General features: G+C 49.3%; 1 protein-coding gene across 1 annotated transcript; it reads right to left on the bottom strand.

Annotated features, from left to right (window-relative positions):
• Positions 1-1,566: 1,566 nt before the first annotated feature.
• On the bottom strand, positions 1,567-27,825 carry LOC131918322 (solute carrier family 22 member 1). Its single transcript, XM_059272401.1, has 11 exons — positions 27,412-27,825; positions 21,371-21,474; positions 20,796-20,950; positions 18,601-18,769; positions 16,404-16,518; positions 16,167-16,273; positions 12,970-13,184; positions 10,335-10,443; positions 6,741-6,853; positions 4,514-4,616; positions 1,567-1,730 (listed from the first exon to the last, which is right to left on the bottom strand). Exons 1-11 carry the CDS (start codon positions 27,823-27,825, stop codon positions 1,664-1,666), a joined length of 1,671 nt encoding a protein of 556 aa, XP_059128384.1. The 3' UTR covers positions 1,567-1,663.
• Between the last annotated feature and the right edge of the window lie 37 nt (positions 27,826-27,862).

Here is a 27,862-nt window from a genome sequence, read left to right as displayed (position 1 = left end):
TCCCCAACCCCTCCCCTACACACCACACACACAAATGGAAACACAAAACAGCTCTTCAGATGACAGATATTGAGTTTCTGGCACATGGAAGTCAATAACTTGCTGAGCCGAACTGAGTTTCCTCCTAAAAGCAGGCAAGTCTCCTACCAGATCTGCATGTTGGAGGGACAGAAACACACTGCTTCCTCCCGCGATCAGCTTGGTGAGAAGTGGCTTATGATATGGAACAATCTTTTTCTACACTATGAATATGTATTACTCTCATTGGTTAATAAAAAGCTGACAGTCTGGTAGCTGGGCAGGAAGTTAGTCAGGAAAGCCAAACTGAGAATGATGGGAAGAAGGAGGCGGAGTCAGGAGAAACACCAGCCAGCCATCAAGCAAGCAGGACGTGTAAAAAAAAAAAAAATGAGGTAACAAGCCAAGAGCCATGTGGCAAAGCATAAATAGAAATATGGGTTAATTTAAGTGAAGAGTTAGCTGTTAACAAGCTTGACCTATCAGTTGAGCATTTATAATTTACATTCAGCCCCTGAGTCGGTCATTTGGGACCCAGCAGTCTAGACAGGAAATGTCCAATTACAGGCTTACATAGGGCTCATGTTTACATTTGTGCCAGAAGTTTTCCAGTTCTTTATATTCAAGAATTATTCGTCCTTTCTTATCATCCTGGGCTTTATTCTAACTCCTAATCTCTTTTGCTTCCAGACAGTTCATCCAGCCTCCTGACTTTGGGCTCTACCTGCCTGAGGTTGCTGGTATTATCTACAACAGACATGAGTCCAAATAACTCATGCGAAATCCGAACTCTAATTTCCAGACAAAATGAATTCCTTCTCACTGTGATATTGCAATGTGGCCATGGAAGTTCACCTTCTGGCCTCACCAATAAGAACCCAAAACAGTAATAGTGCAGAACAGCCTAGTCCCAAAACACAGGTGGGAGAAACGTCTTTTAAAAGGGTCATGTAATTCTGGTCTAGTAACATCGGTCATGTTTGTCCCCATCACATGTCCTGAACACGACTGGGAACTGCCATTTAAAAAAATCTAACTGCCTTGAAAGCCATCTCCAATTAAAATGCTTTTGATAATGTAAATACTTACATGTGCAAAGGTGTTTTCCTTCAGAGACGAATGTAACAGTTACTACAGAAAGCAGAGGCCTGTTTTGGTGGCCATGCTTAAAGGCTGTTGGACCTTCAAAATGAACAGTGGTTCTTAACCTTCCTAAGGCTGCAAACCTTTAATACAGTTCCTCTTCTTGTGGTGACTCACCCCCCCCATCCATAAAATTACTTTTGTTACTACTTCATAACTGTAATTTTGCTACTGTTATGAATCATAATGTAAACATCTGTGTTTTCTGATGATCTCTTGGGGTTCACGACCCACAGGTTGAGAACCACTGCTTTCTGGCATGAAATATCTGCACCAACAGTACCAGTGACTCTCACGAGGACAGACAGACAGGTCAAAGGCAACCAGGGCATTTCGGGAGTCTAAAGAAACAAGACAACGCACTTTCAGGAAACTCTTTAGGGTTGATGGTCATTGGAAACTGGTGACATAGAAGATAAGGGAAGGCAAAGGCTTCTGGGAAATCTCCAAGTGGTGAGTCCCCTTTCCTCTCTGCCACTCAGCTTCTGGCATGATGTCCCTGTCAGGGACCTGGGGATTTGCCTGTTTGGACCTGAAGATAAATCGTGTTCTCTTTGGCCTTTGATTTCCTGTAGCAACCACAAATAAAAATTAAAGTTAATGAATAAACAATCAACATTTTGCGTGTCTGATACTTGAAACAGGGTCTTGTGATAGAGCTGTTGCTGGCCTGTCACTCACTATACAGAAACGCTGGTCTCAAAGTCACCATGCAGATGAGTCTGCCTCAGTGTCTCACGTGCTGAATGACAGTCATGAGCCATCCTGCTCAGCTTGACAGTCAACCTCTTGATAAAGACCATTGCAACGTCGGGACTCGGGGACTATTGCAAGAGAGGGAACAGGGAGAATGAAAAGCCAGAGGACGGGGAAGAGCGCCATGAAAAGCGGCCTCCTGGACATGACATGGCCATCGCACCCGTGAGTTTACTGTAACTATGGTTACCTACATAAGACCTGAACAAAGTCAGTCAGCATTCCAACAGGCAGCACTAATTGGATTCAATGGGTGTTAGAGAGTACTATATCCTCCAAACAGAACAACCGCTCTCTTCATCAGACAGCTGTATCTGCAAAGAACATCACAGCTGGGACTGTTGACATTCCCTCCTGGGAGGAGGGTGTGGGGAGGACCATTACACCCCCTACTAAGTATCCTGTCACCCCTCCCAGGAGATTGTAGGCAGTCCTGCCCTAATTACAGACGGCCTTGGGGTCTCGAGGAGGGGCTAGAGCATATACACTGAGGAAGCCTGGAAGAAGGTCCTCCATCCATGCAAGCACTGACGTTCCAATGCTGCTGCTTTGGGGTCACCTGTGATCTTACTTACAACCCCTGACCCAGGATCTGTAAGTCAGCCTAATAAACTCATTTGTTCCCCAGGAGTAATTTTGGTAGAATGTAACTTTAGTTTGTCATTGGGACCTTAGAAGGAGGTCAGGAAACACACTGTCTAGTCCCCCTGCCCAGGGATAAGATTTTCAAAAAGATGGGGTACCAAAAACAAAAAGAACAGGAGAAGACATGAAGGTGGAGGGGAATACCTTATGTGTACCTGGAGGAAGTATTGAGACAGACAGTCGTGGGTGGATAGGATCAAGATGCATTAATTACATGTAAGAAATTGTCAATGAATAATAAAAAGAGATGTTCTGTTTAAAAAAAAAAAGAAAAGAAAGGAAAAATGCAGGCGTGTCTCGAAACAGAGAGAGCAGAAGAGGCAGCAACACTGGGCGGTGGTGGTGCACGCCTTTAATCCCAGCACTTGGGAGGCAGAAGCAGGCCAACCTGGTCTACAGAGTGAGATCCAGGACAGGCACCAAAACCACATAGAGAAACCCTGTCTCAAAAAAACAAAAAACAAACAAAAAAAAGAAGAGGCAGCAACAGATAAAGAAATGATTGGCACAGACGGCTTGTGTCCTGGTTTTGTATGGAGCAAAGAGAATGAGAACTGTACAGGCAGGGTTCCAATCAGGAGTGCTCAGCCTCCCCTAGGGGGCAGGAGTGGATGGAGTAAAGTGTTCCACAAAGATCTTAAAGGATAGCCACATGCCATTAATAAATCATGAAGAAATCATGGGTTGGAATCCAGTAATAGAACATTAGCTACACATGTCTGTCAACCGGAACCAAAAGAAGGAGGTCGTCACCTAACAGAAACAGTGCGCAGGGTTAAACCAGTGTCCCTAACTGGTGCTAAGAACCCCAGAATGTCTCACAGTAAGGTTCGGAGGGCGCCTGCCTCTGGGGCACCACTGACAGAACCTAAACCAATTCCTGGGCTCACTTTCTAAGTCAACAGGAAAGAATCGAGACTTTGTACAGAGAAGTCACTAAGGAACCGCTAGGCACAACTGTGCACCTTTAATCCCAGCACTCAGGAGGCAGAGGCAGGTGAATCTCTATGAGTTTGAGGACAGCTTAGACTACACAGTGAATTTTAGGCCAGCCCAAGCTGCATAGAAAGACGTCATCTCAAAAATTAAGAGAGAGAGAGTCTGCCTTTTCCCAAGATCTCTGTGATTCTTCTGTTTCTGTGTCGTAAGTTTTGAGATGTACTGAGCTAATCACACAAGCTTCAGGAAGACTAGAGAAAATCTGAGACTAGTCAGACACCTGTGACATGCCTGGAAATGGATTAGTCCGATGCACTCACTTGGGCTCCCTGGGTTTCCTTGGTAGCCCTTGGAATCATTAGAAGCCAAGGGTTTAATGACAAACTCCAAACCTTACGAGAATGTCTGAATTTAAGCCCAGGTCCTTATGATTCCCATGCCTTTCTCTCTTGCACAGGGGCATACATGCCCTTTCTAACACTCTCAGAACAGAGTCCTGAGTGGAGCCTGAAAGACTTCGGTACCTGGCATTTTTTCTTTCCTCCTCTCATTGCTGATTTAGCATTCTTTGTACAGAAAGTCCCTTAGGAGTCTGACCCAACAATGTCCAATAAGGTCGGAAGAATAGTTTTTAAAATGTTCAAAAGTCAGGGTGGGTCAGAGATCTTGGTGCTCTGGCAGTTGGCTTGACGGGCAAAGGCCAGCCATCTCTGATGTAGTGTAAGGCAACTGTCCACTGTCCCTGATGTGGCATGGGACAACTGTCCACTGTCCCTGATGCAGCATGGGACAACTGTCCACTAAGAAGCGGGGTCTGGTTCTCTGCTTTCCTTGCAGAGCTCAGTGGCTAAGCTCTGTTCCCATCCCCAGCATCTCCAGAGGTCCTTCGAAACCCAAGCATCTGAAAAGCTCTCCCAACTTTTAAGGTAGAGTAAATGAGAATGTGCAGCGATGCCGTGAACCTTAGAGAGGAGGAGACGACACCCTCCCGTCCTGGCTCCACAGCCCTCACCTCCTCCGTAGGTTCTCTGCTTCTTCAACAGTCTCAGGCAAAGCCACACCCTTGGTCTCTGGAAGAAGGAATGTCATGACCCCAGCAGTCAGGCCCAAAACCCCTACAAATGAAACAGAATCCAAGGAAGAGTATTAGAACATGCTCATGCCCCTTACATGAGGGCAGTGAGCCAGAGAGGGCAGGGAAGACATGCTGTTTGTCTTTGAAAGTTATCAAGAACATCTAGGAAAGAACTGGGAGCAAAGGGGTGATTAGAGAAATACGAGAGTAAGACAAGGCAATATTTGCCTTCAATATGCTTCTACAGAAGCATAAAATTCCAAAGTAGCTAATGTTTAAGTATTAAGGGATTTTTGAAGTTGAATACCTTGAGAAAAATGTAAATATCTGTTCTAAATTGTTATTATAGATAGAAACAAGATGACAGATGACTGATAAATAGATGGTAGATAAACAGAAAGATATATGTATTGGTAGATAGCTAGCTAGGTGATAGATGACAGATAGATAGATAGATAGATAGATAGATAGATAGATAGATAGATAGATAGATAGAGATAGATAGATGATAGATAGATGATAGATAGATAAATAGATAGATAGATAGATATAGATGATAGATAGATAGATAGATAGATAGATAGATAGATAGATAGAGACAGATAGAAAGATATAGATAGATAGATAGATAGATAGATAGATAGATAGATAGATAGATAGAGACAGATAGAAAGATATAGATAGATAGATAGATAGATAGATAGATAGATATAGATAGATAGATAGAGATAGAAAGATATAGATAGATAGATAGATAGATAGATAGATAGATAGATAGAGATAGAAAGATATAGATAGATAGATAGATAGATAGATATAGATAGATAGATAGATAGATAGATAGATAGACAGATATAGATAGTTAGATGATAGGTAGTAGAGAGTAGATAGATGGATGAGAGAGAGATTGACAAATGATAGATGATAAATGACAGATGATAAGTAGGTAGATAGATAATAGATAGATATGTGATAGTCAGAGGACAGATAATGATATGTGATAGATACACAAACAGATGATACATACATGCATAAAAGATGAAAGAAAGAAAAAAGATAGATAATAGAAACATAGATAGAAAGAGCATGCTTCGATCCAGAGACAGTAGGAACATACATAGATGGAAAGAGCATGCTTAGATCCAGAGATAATAGAAACATAGATACAGCATGCTTAGATCCAGAGACAATAGGAACATGCACAGATAGAAAGAGCATTCTTAGATCCAGAGATGGCAAATACATAGGTACATAAGTATAAAGATGGGGATGGGGACAGAGCTGATAGAGAGTATGACCAGCCTATGTGTGTCCCACCTATTACTCTCTCCTCCTCTCCTGCCTTCTCTCCATCTTTCCTTCCTCCCTTCCCTCCTTCCTTTCTTCCCTGTCTCTTTCTTACTCTCTTCCTTCTCTCTCTCTCCAATCCGTTTTCTAACTCTCTCCTTCCCTTCCCTCTCCTTTGCGCTCACCTGTGGCAGGCATGGCATTTTTCTGCACACAGCCAGACCCTTAGCCTTCTGCTGGTGGATGAGCACGTCTTAGACCCCTCCTGCTCTAAGCTGGGGGACAGAGATGGCATTCCTATCCCCTTTACTAGTCCAGCTTTATCAGCAAAGGGGGCACAGAACATTGACTCCCATGAGTCGCCTTTTGTTCTTCTTCACCTCGCTCTCTGAAACGGGGTCTCACAGACAGCCCCTGCAGGCCCTTAATTCTCTGGTTGTCCTCCCTCAGCCTCCACGGTGCTGGGATGACAGATGAGTACCACCACACTCAGAAAGGGATAACCATTCAACACCATCATACCCCTAGCAACAACACGCTCAATGAATAAAAATTAGAAATTGAATGCACAGGGCTGGAGAGATGGCTCAGCAGTTAGGAGCACTGGCTGCTCTTCCAGAGGACCCAGGTTCAATTCCCAGAACCCACTGTCTGTAACTCCAGTTCCAGGGGACCCGACACCCTCATACAGGCAAATCTCTGTACATGAAATAAAAGAAATAAAAAAAAAGAAATAGAAAGTAAATGCACAAGAAAGCAGGAGATTCCATCAAAAGATCATCTGCCTGTAGACTACAGGATGGACTGATGGATTCTGGAGTCACAAGATGAAAATCTCTGGCTACTACATGGGAATTACATCTTTGTCAAGTCTTACCGAACAGAATGAGGGGCAAGGCTTGCCAAACTTCCATCAGCCTAAACACCATGAAGGGGGTGAAGATCCCACCCAGGTCACACAGGGCAGAGCACACCATCATCGCAAGATTCCTGGGAAGACACAGAGACCCAACAGGTCATGTTCATGCTTAATATTCAAGGTGTTCTCAGCATCCTAAGAGCTGAGCACGAAACGGGGTGAGTGCTGAGCACCTCAGAACCCCAGGCCTGGGGAAGCGCTGTGTGGAAAGATGGTATCGGGCGAGAGCAGCTCCAACAGCTGAAAAGGACAGTCTACCTCTGCAGCTGTAACCCTTATGCTTAGCCCTCACACTCCCAGAGGCCAGCTAAGGGCCTGATGGAGAGAAACAAGCATACACGTTCTCTGACGTAAACCTTAGCTCTACCCCCATCCCGTCCCGGGGCTGTGATGTGCTGTCACTTGGGAAGAGAACACAATATCTGTGTGTGGCTACGTTTAGTAAGACCCAGGTTCACACCAGGCGATGCCCGGTATCAACACCAAGTGAGTGTGATGCTCAGAATGTGAGGAGAGCTGCTCAGCTCAGGCCCCCCTCAGTGAGTGAGGGTCCTGTGGTTCAGACAGTCCTTTGAATCAGGAGTGTTTACAAAGTAATGGGTGGCCAAAATGAGTGCCTTTTGCCATCTGCATTTGATTCGGTTGTCTGTAAACACTGGAACTCCCACGGCTCTGCATGCATAGGCATCAGGTTGAATGTTGCTTCTGGGCATCCAGCTTCCTCTCCTACTGTCTAGGAATGCTCATCACCCAGTGCATGGTGGAAAGGGGCGTTCAGGATGGTACCATTCGCCTCCTCCATAGAGGACCAGGCACTTGGTAACTGCTGTTGTTTAGAGGAGCATTCGGATAAGCCTGTGTGCTACACAGCTGGTCACTGGCCAACGGTGCTCTAATGAGATAAAGGAGACGTTAGGAGGTGGTGGCTAACGGCAAGAAGTTGGGTTAGCAGGGGTATGCCTTAAGGGGGAGCTGGAATCCCAGCCCTTCCTCTTCTCTTCCTCCTCTTTGTTTTGTGCTACCCGGAGCACTAACCCCGCAGCATCAGGGTCAAGTGACCACCAACTGAAACCTCTGGAAGCAGGAGTTAAAACAGACCTTTCCCTTTTAAAAGTTGATCACCTCAGGCGTTTTTGTTACAGTAACACATCACACCTTTGATCATTTCTTTGGATCTGGCAGCCATGACAGCAGACTTGTTTGTCCTGGCTATTTCTTTTTTAGAATCTGGGCTCAAAAGTACTGACACAGAAGATCCTTTCTCTCTCTCTCTCTCTCTCTCTCTCTCTCTCTCTCTCTCTCTCTCTCTCTCTCTCTCTCTCTCTCTCATGTTTTGTTGTTCTTACTTGTTTGGGGGTTTGTTTTTTGTTTGTTTGGGGTGTTTGTTTGGTTGGTTGGTTGGTTTTGTTTGAGACAGAGTCTCCTTATCTAGACCTGGAAGGCCTGGAAACAAGTTTTCTCCTGAATTTGTCTTCATCTCCTTGTACTCAGATCGAGCAATTTTTTACAAAGAAGAGTCTAAAGCATTTTCTTTTAATAAAAGGATTGGCAGAGGGAGGGAAGGCGTAGGCTGGAGTCATCTGTGTCTTCAGGCTCACTGAGCTGCAGACATCAGATGAAACTGGAGAGCGGGAGTAGTTCTTAGATGTTTGCACAAGAACAAACAGAGAAGAAATAACTGAGACAAGGGAAAAAAGAATTTAAGGTAAGAAGCCAAATTCTAACCAAGAGCAGGTTACGATAATGACCATTTTTTAAAACTTCAAATAACGTAATTATTAAAGTTATTAAAATAATCTTCACTTCAAGTTAAGATCTCAAGCCTGTAGACAAGGATCAGCAGGTAAAGGTGCTTGCTGCCAAGCCTAGTGACCTGAGTTTGATCCCCAAGACCCATGTGGTGGAAAGACACACTAGCCTCCTGCAAGTTGTCATCTGAATTCTATAGGCAAGCTGTCACACACACACACACACACACACACACACACACACACACACATACACACGCACGCACGCGCACAAACACACACACACACACACACACACACACACACACACACACACACACGATAAATGTGTTTTAAATAACTCCGAAAACTAAGTTCTTAAAATACTGGCAGCAATGAGCTCATGCATCATACTGAGCTACCATGATGCCTCTACCTCCCAAGAAGCCCTCAAAGTGGCCACACCAAACAATGACCTCCATCCCCAATCCATGCCTGGAGGATGGAAAGGGTACAATATTTTTGGAAAACAGGTTTTTGTTGTTGTTGTTGTTGTTGTTGTTGGTTTTTCGAGACAGGGTTTCTCTGTGTAGTTTTGGTACCTGTCCTGGATCTCGCTCTGTAGACCAGGTTGTCCTCGAACTCACAGAGATCCGCCTGCCTCTGCCTCCCGAGTGCTGGGATTAAAGGCGTGCGCCACCACCGCCTGTCGGTTTACTGCTTTTTTTAATAAAGCTAAACACACACATATCTAAGTCTGCCCCTGCAATTCCATCCCTGTATTCATCTGATTCAAATAAAAACACAAATCCACCCTAAGGCTCCTCATGGATGTTGACAGCAGCCACCTCATTATCATCCTATGCTGGCAGCAAGGTCCGCCTGCTGATGGAGCAGTGGGTCCTGGGACATTCGCATTCTGGAATACTCTTCAGGAAAGAGCAAGGCACTGACAAACACAGTGAGGCAAATACAGCTCATCATAATTAGTAACAGAAGTCAGACAAAAGTCACATGTCATGACCCTTCACTTGCTGGTGGTCTCGAGGAGGCAAACCTATTCGGACAGAATGGGGTCTACAAGAGGACTTCCTGTGAGGAGGTATAAAGAAACTCGATAGGGGCAATGTTCTATTTTGGTTATGCCACGAGTCGAAGAGTAATACACATAAATGTACATGTGCACGCTATATAAACATCACCCAAACTCATCAAATTGTATTTTAGAAAAAGCCAATTCCACTCTATGTATATGAGACTTTAAAGTGTGGACAGCAAAAGTGAAAGAGATGTCGGACTGTATGAAAACTTAAAACATCTCTTCATGGAGGCAGCCACCCACAGAGCAGAAAGCAGCCTTCAGAACGGAAGATGATTACACACAAGTCCAATGTCTGATGGGGGGTTGATATGCAGAACGTATAAAGACCCACCACCTGACAACCACCGAGATGACCCCATTGCAGGGAAATGACCTCACTCGCCATGTCTCTAAAGATGAGGAACTGAGTCACTAAGAGTGGGCCTCGGCTTTACAGTCTGATCCCACTTCCTGTTTACTTTCTACTTCCTGTCTGCCAAGGCAATGTGACCAGCCAGCCTTCCACTCGGCAAGCCACACCTTCCCTGCGGGGATGAACTGTACCCCCTGGAACTGTGAGCAGAATAAACCTTCCCCTCCTTGAGTCGCTTTGGCCCGGCATTTGTCAGAACTATGACAGTGACCCATCCCTTGGAGGCACCTTACAAAAACATCTTAGAGATGCTGCTCTCTGTCTGGCGCTCAGGGGGCTAGCTCAGTGTCCATCCCCACGTGTGGCCTCACCTGACAAAGGTAGGGTACAGCTCAGCATTCACCAGGCAGACCATCTGCAATACGATGGTGGCTCCCATACGGCCCAGACAAGCAAGGGTGACATTCAACCAGTGCAGCTCTAGGAAGAAACCAACAGGTGGTCGGGTGAGGGCGCTGCCTACGTGAGCTAGAGTCGGCAGGGGAGAAGCCGGACTGGGCTGGACTGGGAAGGACCGCTGAAAGCCGGGACAGCGAGAGGACTAATCCTCTCCACTTAGGTAAGCAAACTGATGCCTGCGTGACTTGGGGACTTGCTAACGACATGTTCTGGAAGGTTCCATCATGAAGAAGAAAGACTGAACTGCTTCAATCTGTCCTGCCTCCGCTAGCCATGCGGAACAGAAATAAGCAATGTATTTCTTTGTGCCTTGGCTTGCTGAGCCCCCATGGAATGAACATTCACAGCTTGCAGGCGAGACAAGTGCCCAGTCTGCCCAGAGCAATGAAAGCCTGGCTTTTAGTTATTACACAGGACGGTGTTGCTAGCTCAGTACCTGAGACACAGGAGGTGTGGTGTAAACACAGCTCTTGAAGCAAGCCTCTACCTAATCCTATTTCCAACTGAAGAAAGGAAGGTCTTGCACGGGGAGGGAAGAGTGTCACTAACCATCAGCCACCGCTTGGCCTGTCTTGCCACCAATGCTCAAGTGCCCACGGCTCTGAGCCAGTCCCCCTCCCTGAGAAGGTCTCTGTATTTACACACGTGTCATCTTGCCCTGTCCCCAGACACTGACTTGACTGGTGACTTCCCACAGACAGTGGAGGCTGCTCCACCGTCCCCCCCGAAGAAGTTCCACACCAACTGGGGCCACTGAGGGGAGCTGGCATCCCTGCCCTCCGAGGACAGATAAGTCCATCTGTGCTTTAGTCTGGGACAGCCAAGGACTCGTGTACACTGAAGTTGAGCTAAGTTACTCCTGCCAAGGCCACCAGCATTTGCTCCCACTCTAGGGCGAAGTTTGCTGTCTTCAGTTAACTCTGGGCCTCATGCCACCTGCTCCCCTAACTGTCCAACAGTAGGTACTCAGATGTGAATTGTTCCTTTAAGGCCAAGCTCTGCCCCCTGGAGTCCCCACTCTTGCTGGCCCTGCTTGAGCACCCCTTTCCTAGACTCCCACAGGGCCCCTCCCACTCCGCTCAGGTTCGCCAAGACCTCCTGATCTCAGTGAAGCCAATGCCCATCCCTCCTCCTCTTTCTCCTCTCCCCTCTAGGAATCAGCCCACGGCAGGAGCCTTCTCCGTTCGGCTTTCTTCTCTGTTCGGCTTTCTGATGAGGCTCTGGGATCCACAGGTGCCTGGAAGGCCCTAAAATGATTTATAGATGACAAAAAGGACTGCCACAGAACGTGAACCAAGGAAGAGGCCAGTGGAGATGCAAAGGCCAGAAGGGTCCTAGGACCAGCCATGGCCCAGCTCTGACAGGCAGGGAAGGATGGCCTCAGCCCTCCGCACCCCTCTTCCTGGCATCAACGCCATGCCGTTCAAAAAGCTTACTCAGGATTCTAGAAACAGGGAGATGGGGGGAGAGGAGAGGAGATTTTATTTCAGAGTCACAAGAGGGCCTCCTCCCTGCTCCTGCATACACACACACACACCTTTCATGTTCTGCCCAGTATGACTCTTGAAAAAAGACCTTCAGTTCTTTTCTAGAGCACCCTGCATGAGAGACTGCCAAGGTGGCTCACCCGGCTCACAGTGCAGGGCACAGCAATAAAAGGGGAGAGATAGCACCTCAGCATTCACAAGAATCTACTGTTGCCTATGTGAAGGGCAATTTACGTGCTCAAATTAAAACCGCCCCAAGTAACTCTGCCTGGACCCTCTGTGCAGCGTGTTTGTCTCGGGTCGTAGAATTATGAAGCAATGCTCACACCCACCACCCAACTGCCATTGAAGACTTGTAGGACCAAGTATCCCAGAGGGTTTGGGACAATCAGAGCACTCCCATGTTGCTGGGGGAAGCAGAAAGTGGCCCAGCCATCTTTGGAAAGCTGTCCGGTATCCACTTAAGCTAAACTCAGGGGTCCCTGTGGATTCTGACAGTATGTTCACAGATATGTGCCCAAGGGAACAAGGATCCATGCCTACCAAGAAGAAATATATAGCACAACTCTACTCCTCATGGACACAAACTGCAAGCAACATCAGTAGGGGAGATCCCGTGGTGTGATGTCTCTTTGAGGAACAATACAGTATTGAGGGGAAAAAGTAGTCTGTGCAACCATGTGGCAACATGGACAGGTCAGGGGACAGGTCAGGGGGGTACATTCCAGGCGGCTTCCTTTATGTACCTGGGCTAGTCTGTGGCAACAGAGGTCAGGAGAGGTGGTTGGCAAGGCAGTGGTATTGATCGTGAGGACTGGAGGGGACACTAAGGATTGGAAAGCATCCTCAGTCTCTGGGTTCTGCTACTGTATATTTAACAAATTGAGTCACTCACTCAGAATGTGCTTAGTATATGTTTGCTATACTTCAATCCAAAATTGTTTCAAGTCTAGCCAAGGAAACACCCTGCCTTTATTCTCGTTCCAGAAGCTTATCAGGGAGTTACGACACCATCCCCACAATTCGATTATCTGGGAAGTGATTAAAACAGACGACTTACCTTGTGGGATAAAAATCATGACGAGGCAGGCTGCCCCTGCCACCAGATTTGACACGGCCGTTGGGTAGATGCGGCCAATGCGGTCAATGGTGGCGAGGATGATGAAGGCCGCAGGGAATTCCACCAGGGAAGAGTAAAAGAAGTCTAGGTAGAGGTTCCCACCTGTGGCCCCCACATGCATGATGAGGCCCTGGTACAACACCGCACACGAGAACCTACAGAAGAGACCACAAGTCAAAAGCCGGCTCTGAGGACCCCAGCCAGCTGGACAGAAGGACATGTCACTTGGTACAAGATGTGCTAGGATGGCATGAGCAGTGCCCTACTGGGATCCCCGATAGGAAATTGTGTCCCCACAGATGTGACAGTGTGTCTTACAGACATTCCCGAGGCACCTACTTTTAAAACATTTTCCCCCCGGGATATCTGAAACAGGAAGGAGAGACTGCAGCCAGATCCTCCCACTTACTGCAAGCTCAGGTGTCTGGAACTGTGCTGATCCCCACACAGAGTGACCTCGAACACTCCTACAGGCCCACAAAGTAGAAAGCATGTACAGCAACAAGAGCGCACAGGACCAGGTGTCAGGTTGCTTTGTAAGCCGTGTGACCATGGGGACATTGAGTGACTGACTTCGCTTGTCTCCTTATCTGTGAGTGGGGTAGTGATGGCAGGGAGCATATCGCTCTATTGTGAATATTTACGGAGACAACAGACAAAGGAGCCTAGCTCCTGGCACACAGCAAAGGTAGGAATATTGTCATGGGCATCAGATTCATCTTTCCAAAATCAAGAATCCACAGCTAGCAAGGTCTCTGACTTCACAGCGCTGTCTTTATCAGGCACATTCAGGTCCTCTCTTCACCCACCACACCAACTCCATCCATATTCAAGGAAAGCATGGCAACTTCGTGGACCATGTTGCATTGTTAACAAAGACATTAAATCAGCAACTCAAGTCCAAACTTGAGGGACCTCATGTCATTAAGGGAAATGATACTATTCTGGAAGCTGTCACCATTGCATCCCAACTGGCATTGCAATGGTAAGATTTTAATCCATAAGAAACTATTGTTTTATCCCAGAAAAAAATGGCTGCCAGCCTCCACCAGTCACATTTAAGAAAAAACTGTGTAACTAACTGGTCAACCAGTCAGTGAATTAGTGCTGCCATCTGTTGGCAGACGCTGGAATTGCACATATATATGTGTGTGTGTGTGTGTGTGTGTGTGTGTGTGTGTGTGTGTGTGTGTGTGTGTGTGTATATCAAAATGTGCTAAGAAATTCCTGCAGCTATGTCCAACACTGTTGCAGGCTCTTTACACAGATCATTTCACTCATTTCCAGCTGCCTGTGATCTCAGCATGTTATTTCTCACACTGCTGCTGAGTCCCCTATGTCACAGACTGGTGCAGGTACTCTCTTATGGCCACACAGCCAAGATGTCACCACAGGCCCTTTGGATTACCTTAATAAAAAAGAAGCAGGTGTGGGCTAGGGAGATGGCCCAGCTGCTAAAATGCTTGCTGTACAAGCATGAGTTCAGAGCCTCAGCACCTACATAAATAGCCAGTGTGATTGATGGCACATTCTGTAACCTCAGAGCTGGGGCAGAAACAGGAGAATCTCTGAGGCTTGCTGGCCAGGCAATATAGCTGAACTAGCAAGTTCCAGGAACAGTGAGAGACTCTGACTCAAAACATGAGTTGGAGAGCATAGAAGACATCTCATGCTGCTCATAGACACACACATACAAACACACACATATAAGACTAACACACACAATAAATAAATAAATAAATAAATAAATAAATAAATAAATAAATAAATAAATAAATAAATAAATAAATAAATAAATAAATAAATAAGCAAGCAAGTAGACGGCATGGAAGGGAGATAATGGGAGTCATCCTGAGTTTGAGCCACAGGAGGCCAAGTAGGAATGCAGGAAGAATGCACAAGAAGGAATGCAGTTCCATTCTTGTTGGATTCAGAAGCCAGTGGAAGACATAGGAAAGGTTTGAGAAAGTCTGACTGCCTCACAAAGCACAGCCTGAGGGAGGCGGGGTGGGTGCAGGATGCTGCAGCACATGAGATGGCCCCTCGCAGTGTCCCCTACAGGATGGAGAGGACACATGACAAACAGCAGAACTTCATGAACTTTCCAGGTCAAGTTTATATAGAGTTTGCTGAGGGACCAGGCGATGGGAGTAAGAAGATGGAGCTGTGTGTCAGGGCAGAGATGGTAAAGCTGGGCGGGACAGGAGAGCAAGCCACTGTTCCCATCTGCAGTGAGTCACAAGTGCTACACAGAGGAGACACCCTGCTGGTCGGAACGTAGAGTAGACACATGGGTGGCTGTAACACCCATGGCTGGGCACAGGACCCCCTGAGAGAGGTGGAGGGCTCCAAGGCAGGAGAGGAGTGATGAGCCTGGTGTCTAAAGGGGTCAGAGAAATCGGTGGAACTATGATTACTCATTCGGCACTCAGTAAACATTTACCACAGGCCTACTATTCGCCAGGCAATACCCAACCAGCTCTGCTCTTTGTTCCACTAAAAACCTAACATGGAAAAGCAAACAGGGCATCAGGTCAGTTCCTGTGTAAGAGAAGACCCAGAGCACAGCAGCTCAGCCATGGCTGCTGAGGGAATGAATAGCTTAAGATTCAGGTTAAAGCAGCCCTGTGTGGAGGACTGGCAGATGTCCTAGACGAACAGATAGAGTTCTTCCTCATGAAAACAAGTAGGAGTACAATCTGCCCTTGGTGGGCACAGGGACGAGCACGTCTATGTGCTACAAGGTCCTTATCCATAAACCAAGGGTGCACAAGGACTCAGAGGTGGGGTCACAAGATTTTTAGATGTGAGGAAGGATACTTCCTACTTAAAGGCACTGAGCTATTGGAACCTTGTCCCCTACCCCACACCAAGTCAACACTCAGCTGCCCCCAGAACATAAGGCACTTGGACTGAGGTCGCCTCGGAAACCCTTCATGATTCTCCACCCTTCTCAGTGTTGACCTCTCCCCCATTCTTACTAAAACAAGGGAGCCAAGGGGCCCCTTTGAAGACTCAGTGACTGCTCAGCTCCTCTTCATGCTCTTTCTACAGGCTTATTGGCACCCAACACTTGGACAGCAACAGAGCAGCGGCCCACCCCCAGGGGGAGATGTGTAAGAAGAGCAAGCGCTCACCATAGATACATGAGGATAAGGGTGTGCTTCCTCAGGTTGGGAGTGCGAAACAGGTCTGCGAATGAAGGACTCTGCTTTTCTGAGATGTCTTCCTCTGCACAGAGCATCTAGAAGAGAGTCAGTCTTCACTACACTTGGTCTGTGTGCACACGACATTCCCCCTGGGAGAGGTCCCATGTAGATCATGAGGCAGCCCCGAACCCACAAAGGGAAGGACTCCCTTCTAAACTCTGGTACCTTCAGGTCGGCCGGGGGCAGCTTCCCGTTCTTCTGAGCAATTTGTTCCATAACCCTTACTGCTTGGGTGGTTCTCTTCTGGGATAACAGCCATCGAGGGGACTCTGGCACACACCTGCAGACACAGCTCGTAACTGTAGTGCCTTTCCCCAAGAACTCTCCCCACCTCCGCCCTTGATGAGAATGGTGCAGTGGCATGACTCGGAGCATCCCAAGATCCTCCAGGAGGATTGTGATTCCCCAAGGCGCTTGTAAAGGAAGACCTAGGTTGTGATGCACAGTTGTGGCCCATGCTGTGTGGCTCATGCTGTGTGGCCCATGCATGAGCTCTGTAGGTCACTGCTACTCAGGGCCACCAGCTAAGGTCACAAAGCAGAAGGGATCAGGGCTCCCCTCATGGCCTTCTTTTTTGTGAAGTGGAGACCCATCTCTCTTAGAAGTTGGGAGCCCTGTTCTGGAGAAAACACACTGGGTAGGTGCTCCACATACCCCGCCCTGCATATAGCACATGTCTAAGAGGTGCTGAACAAGGCCCATGCTATTTCCAAACTAAGGATTCACTTGCCCTAAAAATGCTATTTCTCCCTCCTTTCATGTTTCTCTCTCTCTCTCTCTCTCTCTCTCTCTCTCTCTCTCTCTCTCTCTCTCTCTCTCATTTCTTTATTTTGAAGCAGGGTCTTATTCTAAGATCATGTGCAGACAGGGTCTTTGTATGTATTCTTGGCAAGCTGGGTACTTACTATGTAGCCTGGGTGGTCTTGAACCCCATGGCAATCCTCCTGCCTCAGCATCCTCCACCCCTACCCCCACCCTGAGTACTGGGATTCCAGGCATGTGTTACCATGTCTAGTTTGAGCTGTTTCACATGGAAAGTTTCAAGTCAGGGATTGAGACTCTGATGCAATGGTCTTCCACAAGTAGGGTATGACCTGGTTAAACATCCACATATAGCCACGGCCCTTTCTCACAGAAAACCCCTTTTCAGTCTGTAAGGAGGGGACAGGCACGTCCCAGCCCATCCATCCACCCAGGTACCAGCTTCCATGTAGAGGCGAGTCTAGCCCAGTATCCCCTGAAGTAAGATTTGACCCCAACAAAATTGATAAATGCTTCATGGACAAGCTAGCCCGTTCCCTGCAGCAGCCTCTCCCCTGCACAGTACAGCCTAGCACTGTGGGTTTGCTTATCACTCGGGTGTGCAAAGCACACACAGCTAATAAGATGGACACTGCACTGGGGGGGTGTTCCTGTTCTGGGATGGCACAGTGTGCACCTTCCCCAGAGAAGGCTACCAGCAGAGCCCTTCTATCCATGATTCACTCACACGTTCTTTTTTTTTTTTTTTTTTAAGACAGGGTTTCTCTCTGTAGCTTTGGTGCCTGTTCTGGATCTTGCTCTGTAGACCAGGCTGGCCTCGAACTCACAAAGATCTGGCTGCCTCTGCCTCCCGAGTGCTGGGATTAAAGGTGTGTGCCACCGCCGCCCGGCCCACTCACACATTCTTGAAGATCAAGTGCCTACCGTGTAGTTAGATGAGAGGCAGGGCGGAGCCTTTTCAACAGAGACATGAAGTGAGACAGGATGTAAGGAGAGGAGATGGGAAACCGAGGAGAGAAAGTAGGCAAGAAAGTGGGGTGAACCAACTTAAAGTGGTATCGCTAAAGGGCCTCTGGGGACTGCAGGATGTAGCAGCCGTGGTAGGAAAGTATCCACTCTTGTCCATCCCCCAGTGTTAGATAGTTTATGAAGACTATTTCCAAGCTTTCCCAGGGCCCCTGGGTAACACACACTACTTGATACTGACTCCCGAGGCCAGTCTCCCTTTGGTTGGCTTGCCTTGGGTTTCTAGAAGAAGGTGTACATGCTTTGAGATGGGCAGGCAGCCTCTGTGCTTCCTTGCAGCATCATTCCTGTCTATCTGAGGGTGGGGTGAATTTGGACACGCTTTGAAGGACAGCAGCAGCCCATGCTGCGAGGAGCCCTGGGGACAGCAGAAGAACGACATGCCTAGCGTGTAAGCACCAGGCCACAGAAGTGAGAGTGGGACTCATGCCTGCTGGAAGGTGGCTGGGCAGTGGCAGAGGTCAGGACAGCCCTCCATGCCCCCAGAGCCTAGCCCTGCGGCGAGCAGACTCAGCGTGGAGCGGAGCGGGAAGGTCACGCAGAGCCACCTTGTCTCTGGCCGGGGATGCATTACCAGTAATACAGCAAGAAGAGGAAGGTGGGCAGGGAGACCGCCAGCTGGAGCCAGCGCCAATGCGGGATGGCGTAGGCCACGCCGGCAAGCCCCACTAGCCCCACCGTGAAGGCCATCTGGTACAGGATCGCCGTTGTTCTTCTGTAGTCGGAACCGACAAACTCCGTGACTGGAAAAGAGACGGTGGACAGAGAAGAGAGACCTAGAGGGGGCTTGCTCCTGACTCCCGCTGCTCACCAGCCACAGCCCTCGCCTCACCCACCTCTGGCTTCCTTCCACATCTGCACGTTTTCCACCTGTCCTTCCCCTAAACCCAGTCTGCACTGTCTGGCCTCTCGCCGGCCTAATGCCACTCTGCCTGAGCCCACAGGTTTACCAGGCCAGCCTGTCACGGGGGTTTCTCTCGCTGCCCCTCTCTCGGCCTTCTTCTTTGCTGTCTAGCTCTCCCTTGCTGTGCTTCAAGGCTCGAGCCTCTGCTCCCCAAATACTCACAGAAACTCCCAGCTGAGCTAGAAAGACTCCCGGGGTTCCGGCAACGTCACTAATTCTACAAGGACCTTAGCATGCCTTCTGCGAACCCGGCACTGCTCTTGGGGTTGGAAGGTAAATGATGCCTCTTGTTCCCAGATGGGAGGCATTCTCCTTCCCCATGGGAGATAGGTAAGTCAGACACTCACTGGGGGCTGTGAGTGCAGAAGGGATGGGTGGGCAGGCGAGTGGCTGGAATAAAGTCACCAGGGAGGGGAGTGGCGCTGCCTCTCAGATACTGGAGGAGCGCAGTCCTGGCGGTAACAGCACCATAAGGTGTGGCGAAGGGACTGTGTGGAGATCCAGGTGGTGGGAAGGGTGTGGTACAAAGACAGAGGAGTGAGGCTGAGTTAGGGGAACTAATCCTGGGAGCTTGAGGGACACTAAGGGAACTTCACTCGTACTGCGGTACCATAGGCAGCAGAGTGCCATGAGTTTATGTCCGCAAAGGCCCCCCTCTGCTAAGGAGTCAAGAACTGAATACGCATGCGGTCAGGAGGTGTACGTGAAGATGGGACAATGGTAGGGCCAGGACCAGTCAAGGTTGTGAAGCCAGTGGGTTCCTATGGGCATATTTTGAAACTAAAGCCAATAACAAGATTTACTGAAGGAATATGGGGATGCAAGGTGGCGGTGGAGTGATGGGGTGGGGAGCCTGAGCAGCTGTTGGGAGAATAGTGTGAGTGACTAAGAAAGGTCCACAGATCAAACAGTCTTGGGGTTGCAGCAGGACAATGTCCTGAGGTCCTGCCATACTAAACCGTCAAGAAAGGAGACTGAGAAAGAGCCACCGGTGAGCAAGAGGGGGTGGAGTAGAGTGTCCTGGAGCCAACAGAACCATCACGTGACAGAAGTCTTCTGAGACTCCTCCCACATCCAGCTAAATCCACTTTGGCGTCTGTCAGTAGGCCTCTCTCTAGCCTTGGGATCCAAGCAGGCAAAAGAGACATGGCATTTACCTTGGAGCCCCTACACCCTACCACAGTGCCCACAGCAGCACCAGCGATGTTCACAGACATGGTTACATGCCCAGCGCTGCTCTGGACCAACTGGATGCCCAGTAACATGCCTATCTCTCACACCCCCCAGGATGAAAGCAACCCTATTATCCTCATTTCCAAAACACTAAGGCACGGAGAAATGAATTAACGCACCTAAAATCCCACAGCTGCTCAGACCTGGAACGTGGATTCAACCCCAAGGTGCCCTTCATAACTGCTCATTATCAGCCAGCGTACAGGTGTCTCAGGCTAACCTGTGCTACCTGAACTTCAATAGTGAGTCATTCTTTCTCAACGCAGAACTTCTTTTTGTCCCCACGTCTAACCATAACATATTGTCCCAGGTTTTCATTCAATTCAGTTGTGCCTGAGGCTGGCTTTGAGGGTTCTTGCTACAACATTAAAATATTCTTCTACCTACCTCACTTCCTGTACATCCCCCTCTCCTCACCAATAGTGCTGCTGAGAGCAAAGGAGCTCATATCTCTACAATAACAGCCCCAGTTCCCCGCCACTCAACTAGCTGCATCCCTTTCCCTAGACCCCACCCCCACCCCCAAACATCCCCTGCTCTCCAAACCTCCATGAGTCTCACACTACCTCACCCCTATCTTTCATGAGCCCAGAGACGCCTGCCCCGCCCCCCGCAAGCCCATGTGTAATTACTCAGGGTGTAGCCGGACACCCAGCTGCCCTTGCTGACCATGCCCTGCAGCAGGCGAAAGAGCAGCATGGACGTATAGTCTGGGGCCACAGCCGTCAGCACGCCTGACAGGGAGGTGACCAGAGTGGTTCCCAGGAGGCACAGCTTACGGCCAAACCTGCAGAGACAGAGGGGTGTGCAGGAGGGATTAAGAATCCAATGTCGGGCATGCCTACCTGACGGCCTTCCTGTGTATCTCATAGGCCATTTAGACACGTTTCCAAACTCCGTGTATCTAAGTTAGAAGGCCTACCTCTGGCATGAGCGCAAGCCCACCAACAGCTGAGACTTGGCTGCTTGCAAGCCAAAACGCCCCACGGCCACCTCCCTGCTCAAAGCATAACATTCTATTTCAGCCCTGCTCCTCTCCCCCGTTTGCACGCCCATTGCCCAGCTCCTCCGCCGCCAGTCCCAGCAGCACGAAGCCCCTACTGTCCGGTCTTGTCTGCACCACCCTTGGAAATCGATCCTGGCCAACCACACTCCTCACCACTGCCCACTCTCCAAAGGCTGGCTCAAATGGACTGCCTTCACATACCTGTCCGCGATGTAACCCACAACCAGGGAGCCGAGGAAGAAGCCCAGGTTCACACAGGATTGAAAAAGGTCAACCTTCCAGGAGTCTCCACACACCAGGTTAAACTGCAGCGGTGGAGACAGAACAAAAGCGAGAATCATGGGAAAGCCAGAGGCCCATTCCCATCCTCTGCCAGACCAAGCAAACTGCCCCTACGGAAGTTCATCCCCCGCACCTCCACCCCCACCCCCACCCCCACGCCCCACCGGCTGGATCAGTTGTGTCTAACACAAGTTCCCAAGACGCAGGAAACATCAACATCCGTCTGGCACCGCCATGCCCAGCTTCTTCCCGACACCCTGGTGTCTGTGAAGATGGCTGTCGTTGGCTTTGCCATTGGTAGTTGGCTGCTGTTGGACAAAGCGTCACTCTAGAAGGAGCAAGAACAGGCAAACATCCTCCGAGGAGTGTGTAGCTGCCAAGGAAGCTCTCCACAGAGAAATACAACCAAGAGCCAGGGAGGTGGCTCAGTGGGTAAAGTGGGCAAGTGTGAAGACCAGAGTTCGGATCCCCAGCACCCACGTAAAAAGCTGGGCACATGCTGGGCGGGGGTGGCACACACCTTTAATCCCAGCACTGGGGAGGCAGAGGCAGGAGGATCTCAGATCTCAGAGTTCAAATCCAGCCTGGTCTACAGAGTGAGTTCCAGGACAGCCAGGGCTACACAGAGAAACCCTGTCTAAAAAACCAAAAACAAAAACTGGGTGCAGCATATGCCTGTAACCCTAATGCTGGGTGAAGGAAATGCGCATCTCCCAGGGTCTTCCTGAGCGGTCAAGCTAATCAAAATATAGAGCTCTACATGCAGAGACAGACCCCACCTCACAAAACAAGATGAAAAGTGCTGGAGGAAGACAGTGTCAACCTCTAGCCTCCACTGGCAAGCACCTGTGCATGCATGCATGCACGCGCGCGCGCGCGCGCGCGCGCGCGCGCGCACACACACACACACACACACACACACACACACACACACACACGGGAATATAACCCAGTACAAAGATATGTAATAAAAGAAATGTAAAGTCAGGCATAGTAGCCCATGCCTGTGACACCAGTACTAGAGGAGAATAAACAGGAAGGACAGGAAGGATTAGTAGTTCAAGGTTATCCTCAGCTACATTGTAAGTTCAAGGCCGGTCTGGGCTCCCCTGTCTCAAACAAAAAAGTCTTATTTTCCAGAGCATGTAGATATTGTGTTAATATCTTAATTGAACTTTAGTACTAAAGGAGCTGTGGGTGGCAATGGAACAGAAGGGCCCAGACAGAGGGGGAACTGGTTTCATGGGGTAGAGCCTGAGAGTGTGGAGAGCCTGCATGTCAAGAACTAGGGGTGAAATTAAGTAGGAGACAGGGAAGAAGGATAGCCCTAGATGTGCTCCTCTGTTTAGAGGTCTGAAGGGAGAGAGGCAGGGGAAGGACCTTCCTGGCCAAAAGCGCAGGCACATTCTGAGCAGGGCTCGAGGTCTGTGTACAGCAGGTCACTTTCTCTTCAGAGCTGCATGGGGCAGACAGGTCAGACACCAGGAGGCTGGGCACTAGGGCTGGATGGGGCCTCTTGCCATCCCCGGTGCTGACATAGCTCTTCTTACCAGCCTGCATTCCCTGTTGCTTTGCTCTGCTCTGCTGTGTTCTGGGCTGTGGAGACCTGGCTCTGGCAGCCTGGAGCAACACTACGGGGTACGGCAGCAACAAGTCACTTAGCAACTTGAGACCCCGGGTTCCCAGTCTGAAGCATTCCTACTGTGTCCCTCCACAGCTGCTATGAGCTCTGGAGGTAAGAAATTGGTAAATGATGAATCCTTTTAACTTAAATACTAAGATTTTATTAGCTATCCGGTGATTCTATACCCTTGACCCGTCACAAGGTCAAACAATGAATCTTAGAGTCATGGTACTCAGCTGGCTGAGGTCTGTGTGACTAGCCTGTGCATTCTTTGACACAGCCCCTCATATTTCTGAAAGATAAATGAGATCATGCATTGCCAGGAAAAAAATGGCAGCCTTGGTATCTGTCAACCTGTGCCCAGACACTATCTGCTGCTCTGGGGAAATGACAAGGCCCTGGACAGTGGTACTCTGGTTCTCTCCACCTACCGCAGCCTAACACACGGCTTCATGAGGCACATGTCTCCCAGACACATTCAGTGTGTTCCTCTGAGGCCCTGAGTTCTCCAGGTTTCCTATTTGTCTTGTGCTCTATCGATAGGACACACTGGGACAAATCAGTCCTGGGTGTCACCTGGGCATCCAAGGCCCCATATCTTCATCCACTCAGCTGTGCCTCTGTAGCTCCACTCTGTGTCCCATGACAATGTTCTGTCTGTCACTAAAGTCACGGGGCAGGGGAGGCCCATGGGACTACTGCCCCTAGGTCTCAATGTGATCCCTTCTTGGCTTTCCATCGGATCTTTGCAAGTTAGTGTTGCTGTGGGACGTTCTGTTCCCTTCCTCACAGGTGGAGATGGCCACTCTACCCTGGGACTGTGTGTGGAGCCAGACACTGCCGTAGCAGAGGAAGCCGGCCCATCTTGACTCAGTCTCACCTCCCAATGCCGCTGCTCCCTGAGGACCAACACTCCCCCAAACTTGTCCAGTATCCGTGTCTAGATCCCCCCACTCCAAACTCCACCCATCTATTGCACCCTAGGCACATTCATGCCCCTACAGAGAGCCCACAAAGGGCAAGGATGGAGAGGGTGGAGGTTTCCTGGGCCTCTCTGCTAAGCCCACTGGAGTTGCCCCAGGACTAGGCAACTTTTCCAGTGAGCAGAACAGTCTTCACCGTTGGCCTCATCAGAGTCACCCAGGGCCCTCGTTCGAACACCCTTCCTCTGTGGGTTCTACCTCAGTGTCTCACAAATGCAAATAAGTCTGGGAAGCACCAGTGCGGCCACCTCAGCTCACTTCTGTCCAAAGGCTGCTTCCGATTGCTCAATGCCCACAGCTGCTGGGGTCAGTGGCTCTCTCTAGCCCGGTGTGTGGGCTGCGGTGGAGCTGGGGCTCACAAAGCCGGTGAGGGCAGCAAAAGCTAAGCAAGATCTTATTCCTCCACCCCACCCCACCCCACCCCGGGGGGGGGGGGGGGGACGATGACTCAAGATCCCAACCCCCAGCCTTGGGATGAGACCTAAACAAAGATCACTCCCCGTCCTCCCCAAAGCAAGTTCCAATGTCCAAGGCGATGGCAAGTTAAAAATTAGTTCCGCAGAAATGAGTAACTACGCTTAGCTCCTGGTCTCTGGTTTGGGATACGTGGTGAGGCAAGTGTGGTTTGAAAGCAGTTGGACGGGAGAGATAAATGGGAGAGAGCACCCATGCAGGAGCCAGTCTCCACCGCCCTCCTGCCCTGCCACAGCTGAGCTTCTTTAGTGTCTGCACACGCACGTGTCACACGTACGTGGACTTGTGCGTGTGCATGCGCATGTGTGTACCTGCACACAGAGGACAGAGGTCGACACTAAGTATCTTCCTCCATCGATTTCCACCTCATTTTTCCTTTTGTGTGTGAAATGAGTGTACGCGTGTATGGTGTGTGTGCACGTGTGTGTGACTACAGGTATGCACATGCCATAATGTACATGTTGAAGTCAGATACCTTGAATGTCAGCCCTTACCTTCTGCCTTAAGACAGGGCCTCTCTCTTTTTTATATTTAGTGTGTGTGTGTGTGTGTGTGTGTGTGTGTGTGTGTGTGTGTGTGTACATCAGAGGACAACTTGCAGGAGTTGGTCCTCTCCTGTCATATGAGTTCCAAGGACTGAGCTCAGGTAGTCAGGCTTGCTGGCGAGGGCCTCTACCAGCTGAACCATCTCACCAGGCCTCTTTGTTGCTTGGCCATTGCGAACCCCAGGCTAGCCGGCCCACAAGGTCTGGGGGATTCTTCTGTTTCCACTTCCCATCTCTCCACTGGAGCAATGGCCTTACAGGTATGTGCTACCTAACTGGCTTTCACCAGGAGCTCTGGGTGTCTGAACTCAAATCCTAGGTGTACACGGGGGTCCTCATGATCACATGAGGCAGTTTACCAGATGAGTCATTTTTTTCCCCACAGCTGTGTTTCTTATCACCCTTGAATGTTTCCAGACGGACACCACTGACTTTCAAACTCAGCCCAGTGCAGCGCTCTTTCTTCTAAGCTGGGCCCTCACTGTCCCTCTGGACACCCCTACACACTTCAGCGTCTCCACCGAGCTCTAGTTTGGGGGTCACTGAAGCCTCCCTCCTACGTGTGCAGATGGTCAACTCTTCCTCAAGTCGCTCTGGCCTCTTGCATCTGTTCCCTCCTCTCTGGCCCTGACACCGCAAGGCACCACCCCTGCCCAGGTGGCCACGTCATCTGGGTTCCTATCCCATCTTCCATAGCTCCCCATCCTTCTCCCTAAGCCAGAACCCTTAAACTAGACACTACTCATAAACCCACACAGTGTCTATACCCCTTACATCCTATCTTTCTGTCCCACAACACCCATGCTGAATGACATTTCTCAAGTCACTTTACCTTTTTATCTTCTTGTGGGTTGTTTTGTTTTTTAACATGGAATCTCATGTCACCCAGAGACATGATATATATAGATGTTAGCAAGGTATGGCAGTTCATGCCTTCATTTCTACCATTTGGAAGCCTGAAGCAAGGGGATCACTGTGAGTTTGAGGCTAGCCTGTGCTACATAGAAACAGTTGTGTTTATCTCAAACTTAACTGGGAATGCTCTCTTTTTAATTGCTAAACATAGCAACCCTACCCTAATGCCAAATGAAAGAGTTCGGTCTGTTTAGGCAGAGTAGCAGTTCTATCTAGACCTGGTGGGTGGCTCAGAATCAAGATGGTGTTCGGGTTGAAGGCTTCACAAGAGGTAGGAGATGACAAGGAGGCCAAGAAAAGAACTCAGGCGGGCATAGGGAATGTAACTCAGCTGGTAGAGTAATCGCATAGTATGTGTGAGGCCTTCTGGGTTCCAGTCCCAGGACCACATAAACTATGTGGGGGTGAAGAAGCACCTGTAATCCCAGCACTCGGGAGACAGAGGCAAGAGGATCTCTGTGAGCTCAAGGTCAGCCTGATCTACAAAAAGAGAAGTTCCAGGCTAAGCAGGGCTACATAGTGAGACCCTGTCTCAAAACAAAGACTGTCAAAGCCAAGTGCACAAAGAGTCAACTAAACGATGCCGTCAGGGCTCTCGGATACCATCACAGCAACTCCCGGGCCACAAACAGTGTGATTCTGCTTGTGCTTGGCGATCACCTTCCCAGTTCTCAGCTCATCCTTACAGTGGGTGAAGTTATTGTAGTCCTGCTTGCCTATGGGGAAACCAAGGCTCAGAGAAGCCAAGTCTCTTACCCAGACATATTCAGCTAATAAGAGCTGGTATCACATAGTCTGACCCGAGCCAAGGTGATTCCCATACTATCCCAATGGCCATTGTTTAGGCCACTTGTCACCACAGAAAGAGATGAGGGGATTCTCATCACAACACCACAACAGCAACCACAGGGGAGCAGGACATTCGGTGAAGGCTGTGGACTCTGAGATGAGTCAGCAAGTTACAGGAGAAAAGGCAAGGCTTGGGCTGTGAGATATCAAAAGGTAAAGGTGCCTGCTGCCAAGCCTGATGGCCTGAGCTCAGTCCCTGGGACCCACAGGGTGGAAGGAGGGAACTCCTACAAGTTGTCTTCTGACCTTCAAACACTTAAACTACACACACACACACACACACACACACACACACACACACACACACACACCATGACACACACATATACATACCCACATACATGGTACATGTAAAGTAAATTTAAAAAAGCAGGCTTCCCACATAGCACCTTGTGCCTCAGTGTCCCCTTTAGTACTCAATTGGTAGGAAGAACACAGAAGTCAGGGCAGAGCCGGCTACTGTACAGCATACAGGAAACTGGACCTCCTTTTCCTGTCTGAAAAGACACTGAACCACCCAGGATTTGCTTTCAGTCTCTACATTACCCAAAACGCAGAACCCATTAGTACCTCAGTGACGATGGAGGAGCCGGGAGTGTCGTACACCCAGCCGTGCTGGCAGGGGCTCAGTGGCAAGTGGCTCCTGTTGGCAGTCAGGCTGGACAGTGGGTCCGCACAGTCAAAGTTGCTCTGGTTCCAGTCCACCTCATACTGCATGCACTGGCTGAGGAAGGAGGCCTCGTCCGCAGACCCCAGGCCCGGCACGGTGTAGTTCATCTCCTCTGCTAGGCTCCAGCCACATCGCTGGCTCAGCTCGGCCACCCCAGGACTCTGGCAATAATGATCAGGAGTGAAGGCCAGGAAGATGATGCCCACATAGATGGGAGCTAAGGAAGCAGAGATGAGGCACAGCAACAGGAAGGCTTGCTTCTGGAACCAGCCAAACTCTCCGACCTGCTCCAGGACATCGTCCACGGTGGGCATGGCTGGGTAGCACCCTCACCAATTAAGCCAGACCTGC

This window comes from Peromyscus eremicus, chromosome 8b (genome assembly GCF_949786415.1).
Source record: "Peromyscus eremicus chromosome 8b, PerEre_H2_v1, whole genome shotgun sequence".
NCBI lineage: Eukaryota > Metazoa > Chordata > Mammalia > Rodentia > Cricetidae > Peromyscus > Peromyscus eremicus.
Note: the sequence above shows the minus strand (reverse complement) of the source record. Positions and strands in the feature narration are given on the sequence as shown.